Source organism: Perca flavescens, chromosome 21 (assembly GCF_004354835.1).
Source record: "Perca flavescens isolate YP-PL-M2 chromosome 21, PFLA_1.0, whole genome shotgun sequence".
Lineage (NCBI taxonomy): Eukaryota > Metazoa > Chordata > Actinopteri > Perciformes > Percidae > Perca > Perca flavescens.
This window is the reverse complement of record NC_041351.1, coordinates 1,356,108-1,362,039: the sequence shown is the minus strand read 5'-3', so window position 1 is coordinate 1,362,039 and position 5,932 is coordinate 1,356,108. Positions and strand designations below refer to the sequence as shown.

Sequence of the window (5,932 nt, the reverse complement as noted above, 5' to 3'; positions counted from 1 at the left end):
ATACACACCTGGCTGAGATACACACACACCTGGCTGAGATACACACACCTGGCTGAGACACACACACCTGGCTGAGATACACACACACCTGGCTGAGATACACACACACCTGGCTGAGATACACACACCTGGCTGAGATACACACACACACCTGGCTGAGATACACACACACACCTGGCTGAGATACACACACACACCTGGCTGAGATACACACACACCTGGCTGAGATACACACACACCTGGCTGAGATACACACACAGCTGGCTGAGACACACACACACCTGGCTGAGATACACACACCTGGCTGAGATACACACACACCTGGCTGAGATACACACACACCTGGCTGAGATACACACACACCTGGCTGAGATACACACACCTGGCTGAGACAAGGCTGAGATGCACAACAGACACACAACTCACACAGACAGACAGACAGACAGACAGGTGGGTGGGCGGATAGACAGACAGACAGACAGACAGACAGACAGACAGACAGACAGACAGACAGACAGACAGACAGACAGACAGACCTCAGCCCTAATGCATGTCTGTGTCTCTTCAGGGAGTCTGACAAACCGAAGTACTGCATCGAGCTGTCGTCTCACCCCGTGGGTCTGGTGAGAGTCGGCAAGAACGTGGTGGTCGGCTGCAGCGACGAGAGCCTTCAGAGCTTCACACAGAAGGTAATCTGAGCTCACGCTATGAAGGCTACACAAGGTAATCTGAGCTCACGCTATGAAGGCTACACAAGGTAATCTGAGCTCAAGATACAAAGGCTACACAAGGTAATCTGAGCTCACGATACAAAGGCTACACAAGGTAATCTGAGCTCATGATACAAAGGCTACACAAGGTAATCTGAGCTCACGATACAAAGGCTACACAAGGTAATCTGAGCTCACGCTATGAAGGCTACACAAGGTAATCTGAGCTCACGCTATGAAGGCTACACAAGGTAATCTGAGCTCACGCTATGAAGGCTACACAAGGTAATCTGAGCTCAAGATACAAAGGCTACACAAGGTAATCTGAGCTCACGATACAAAGGCTACACAAGGTAATCTGAGCTCAAGATACAAAGGCTACACAAGGTAATCTGAGCTCATGATACAAAGGCTACACAAGGTAATCTGAGCTCACGATACAAAGGCTACACAAGGTAATCTGAGCTCATGATACAAAGGCTACACAAGGTAATCTGAGCTCATGATACAAAGGCTACACAAGGTAATCTGAGCTCACGATACAAAGGCTACACAAGGTAATCTGAGCTCACACTATGAAGGCTACACAAGGTAATCTGAGCTCACACTACAAAGGCTACACAAGGTAATCTGAGTCACAATACAAAGGCTACACAAGGTAATCTGAGTCACAATACAAAGGCTACACAAGGTAATCTGAGCTCACGATACGAAGGCTACACAAGGTAATCTGAGCTCAGGTTATGAAGGCTACAGAAGGCACGTTACCTTCTGCCAAGTGTAATGTTAACTACCGTCACGTGCAGCGATGGTTTTGTTGCTGGTGTTATTCTCAGTATTAAAGTTGTATCTCCTGTATAATGTTGGGACATAGAGTCAGTTATCTTACGCTTTGAGTACCTTATAAGTGCAGGAATGTGAGTGTATGTATTACTGTACCATACAATGAAGTGGAAAGGGGCGACAAAAACATCTGAAAAAGTATTTTTTAGAAAAAGTAATTTCCAAAATATCTGGAAAAAAGTGTAAAAAAAAGACGACCAAAACATTGAAATTTTTACACAGAAAAGCGAAGCTGCACGGCCGACAGGACGACAACACAAGGGTTAACACTTCCAAAAAATGAACAATAACCACTTTTATATAATGAATAGTGTGATACATTAGGAACATACATTGGGATTCTCAACATAGGTCAAAATTAGCACCATCTACCAGCCAAATGCTGATAAAATATGCAAGTGGCTGGTAGAATTGCTTTGCTCTCCAGCCAAAAAGTACAAAGGCAATCTATTGAGTGGCTGGTAAAATGTGAAAATTCACTAGCCATTTAGCTAGTAGACAAAAAAAAGTTAATTTTGAACCCTCATTCTAACCATTTACTAATAGAGGTGTTGAAATTAATCAAATAATGGATGCATTGAATCGTGGACATGGACGATGCTGCATCATTAGTCAGCTGGCTCATAATCCATTATTTCTGTTTATAATTTAATTTAGGTCTAACAACATTTCTGTTTACATATTCTGGTATGTTTTGCACATTCAGTAAGTGCCATGTGTTCAGTGCTGTATAGTTTTATTTATCCAAGTTATTTAGTATTAGAGCACTGCAGAATGTTTGGTTTTTGAAGCTTGAAAAGCTATGAATTAAATATCCTACATGGCTTTAATAGAAACATGATTAAATATCCTACAAGGCTTTAATAGAAACATGATTAAATATCCTACATGGCTTTAATAGAAACATGATTAAATATTCTACATGGCTTTAATAGAAACATGATTAAATATCCTACATGGCTTTAATAGAAACATGATTAAATCTCCTACATGGCTTTAATAGAAACATGATTAAATCTCCTACATGGCTTTAATAGAAACATGATTAAATATCCTACATGGCTTTAATAGAAACATGATTAAATATCCTACAAGGCTTTAATAGAAACATGAATTAAATATCCTACATGGCTTTAATAGAAACATGAGTAAATATCCTACATGGCTTTAATAGAAACATGATTAAATATCCTACATGGCTTTAATAGAAACATGATTAAATATCCTACATGGCTTTAATAGAAACATGATTAAATATCCTACATGGCTTTAATAGAAACATGATTAAATCTCCTACATGGCTTTAATAGAAACATGATTAAATCTCCTACATGGCTTTAATAGAAACATGATTAAATATCCTACATGGCTTTAATAGAAACATGATTAAATATCCTACATGGCTTTAATAGAAACATGATTAAATATCCTACATGGCTTTAATAGAAACATGAATAAATATCCTACATGGCTTTAATAGAAACATGATTAAATATCCTACATGGCTTTAATAGAAACATGATTAAATATCCTACATGGCTTTAATAGAAACATGATTAAATATCCTACATGGCTTTAATAGAAACATGAATAAATATCCTACATGGCTTTAATAGAAACATGGATTAAATATCCTACATGGCTTTAATAGAAACATGATTAAATATCCTACATGGCTTTAATAGAAACATGATTAAATATCCTACATGGCTTTAATAGAAACATGGATTAAATATCCTACAAGGCTTTAATAGAAACATGATTAAATATCCTACATGGCTTTAATAGAAACATGATTAAATATCCTACATGGCTTTAATAGAAACATGATTAAATATTCTACATGGCTTTAATAGAAACATGAATAAATATCCTACATGGCTTTAATAGAAACATGATTAAATATCCTACATGGCTTTAATAGAAACATGATTAAATATCCTACAAGGCTTTAATAGAAACATGATTAAATATCCTACATGGCTTTAATAGAAACATGATTAAATATCCTACATGGCTTTAATAGAAACATGATTAAATATCCTACATGGCTTTAATAGAAACATGATTAAATATCCTACATGGCTTTAATAGAAACATGGATTAAATATCCTACAAGGCTTTAATAGAAACATGATTAAATATCCTACATGGCTTTAATAGAAACATGATTAAATATCCTACATGGCTTTAATAGAAACATGATTAAATATCCTACATGGCTTTAATAGAAACATGAATAAATATCCTACATGGCTTTAATAGAAACATGATTAAATATCCTACATGGCTTTAATAGAAACATGATTAAATATCCTACATGGCTTTAATAGAAACATGATTAAATATCCTACAAGGCTTTAATAGAAACATGATTAAATATCCTACAAGGCTTTAATAGAAACATGATTAAATATCCTACATGGCTTTAATAGAAACATGATTAAATATCCTACATGGCTTTAATAGAAACATGATTAAATATCCTACATGGCTTTAATAGAAACATGATTAAATCTCCTACATGGCTTTAATAGAAACATGATTAAATATCCTACATGGCTTTAATAGAAACATGATTAAATATCCTACATGGCTTTAATAGAAACATGGATTAAATATCCTACAAGGCTTTAATAGAAACATGATTAAATATCCTACATGGCTTTAATAGAAACATGATTAAATATCCTACATGGCTTTAATAGAAACATGAATAAATATCCTACATGGCTTTAATAGAAACATGATTAAATATCCTACATGGCTTTAATAGAAACATGATTAAATATCCTACATGGCTTTAATAGAAACATGATTAAATATCCTACATGGCTTTAATAGAAACATGATTAAATATCCTACAAGGCTTTAATAGAAACATGATTAAATATCCTACATGGCTTTAATAGAAACATGATTAAATATCCTACAAGGCTTTAATAGAAACATGATTAAATATCCTACATGGCTTTAATAGAAACATGATTAAATATCCTACAAGGCTTTAATAGAAACATGATTAAATATCCTACATGGCTTTAATAGAAACATGATTAAATATCCTACATGGCTTTAATAGAAACATGATTAAATATCCTACATGGCTTTAATAGAAACATGGATTTGACGCATCGTGATGCATCGAGATATCGAATTGAATTGAATTGCTGACATGATAATCGTAATCGAATCAAACCGGGAGATCAGTGAAGACTCTATTTGCTAACCTCTGCGTCTGTGTGTTCAGGGGAAGAAGCTGTGGAAGGCCGTCCTGCCGGCTCCCGTCACCACCATGGCGTCGATGGACCTGCCGGCGCGCGGCTTCCAGGCGGTTCTGCTGGGCCTCGCCAACTGCGAGGTCCAGCTGTACCGCGACAAGAACCTGCTGAGCACCATCAAGACGCCCGACGTGGTCACCAGCATCTGCTTCGGGCGCTACGGGCGCGAGGACGGCACGCTCGTCATGACCACGAGGAAAGGCGGCCTGATGGTGAAGATCCTGAAGAGGACCGCCACGTTCGAGGACCGGGACAGCGCGCCGGGGCCGCCTCTGGCCCAGAGCGTGCGCCTCAACGTGCCCAAGAAGACCAAGCTGTACGTGGACCAGACGCTGAGGGAGCGGGAGAACGGCGCCGCCATGCACGGAGCCTTCCAGATGGACCTGAGCCGCCTGCGTCTCGCCGCCGCCAAGGCCTACGTGAAAGCGCTGGAGTCCAGCCTCGCGCCGATGTCGGCCAGCCTCACCGAGCCGCTGAAGATGAACGCCGTGGTGCAGGGCTTGGGCCCGTCCTTCAAGCTGACGCTGAACGTGCAGAACACGGCAGCGTGCCGGCCCGTGATGAACCTCGCCGTCAGCTTCCTGTACGACGAGAGCCTGTACCGCATGAGGAGCCCGTACATGAGGATCCCGCTGCTGGTGCCCGGACTCATCTACCCCGTCGAGACCTTCGTGGAGTGCACCAGCGACAAGGGCGTCTCGGACATCATCAAGGTGTTCGTTCTGCACGAGGGGAAGAGCTCGCCGCTGCTGACCGCGCACATCAACATGCCCGTCAGCGAGGGGCTCACGCTCAACTGATCGCACTTCACAAACTGACAGAAAACTGAATAAAAACTGACAGAAAACTGACAGAAAACTGACCAAAAACTAAATAAAAACTAAATAAAAACTGACAGAAAACTGACCAAAAACTGACAGAAAACTGAATAAAAACTGACAGAAAACTGACCAAAAACTGACCAAAAACTAAATAAAAACTAAATAAAAACTGACAGAAAACTGACCAAAAACTGACAGAAAACTGAATAAAAACTGACAGAAAACTGACCAAAAACTGACCAAAAACTAAATAAAAACTAAAAAACTAAATAAAAAC

The 5,932-nt window shown here is 39.2% G+C and overlaps 1 protein-coding gene across 1 annotated transcript in view; it reads left to right on the top strand.

Moving 5' to 3' along the window:
- The window catches only part of LOC114548331 (Bardet-Biedl syndrome 1 protein homolog), a 22,282-nt gene extending 16,583 nt beyond the window's left edge, over positions 1 to 5,699 (top strand). The window contains 2 exon segments of the mRNA XM_028568216.1: positions 569 to 689; positions 4,804 to 5,699. Coding sequence (XP_028424017.1) covers positions 569 to 689; positions 4,804 to 5,634 — 952 coding nt within the window. The 3' untranslated portion in view covers positions 5,635 to 5,699.
- Positions 5,700 to 5,932: the final 233 nt, after the last annotated feature.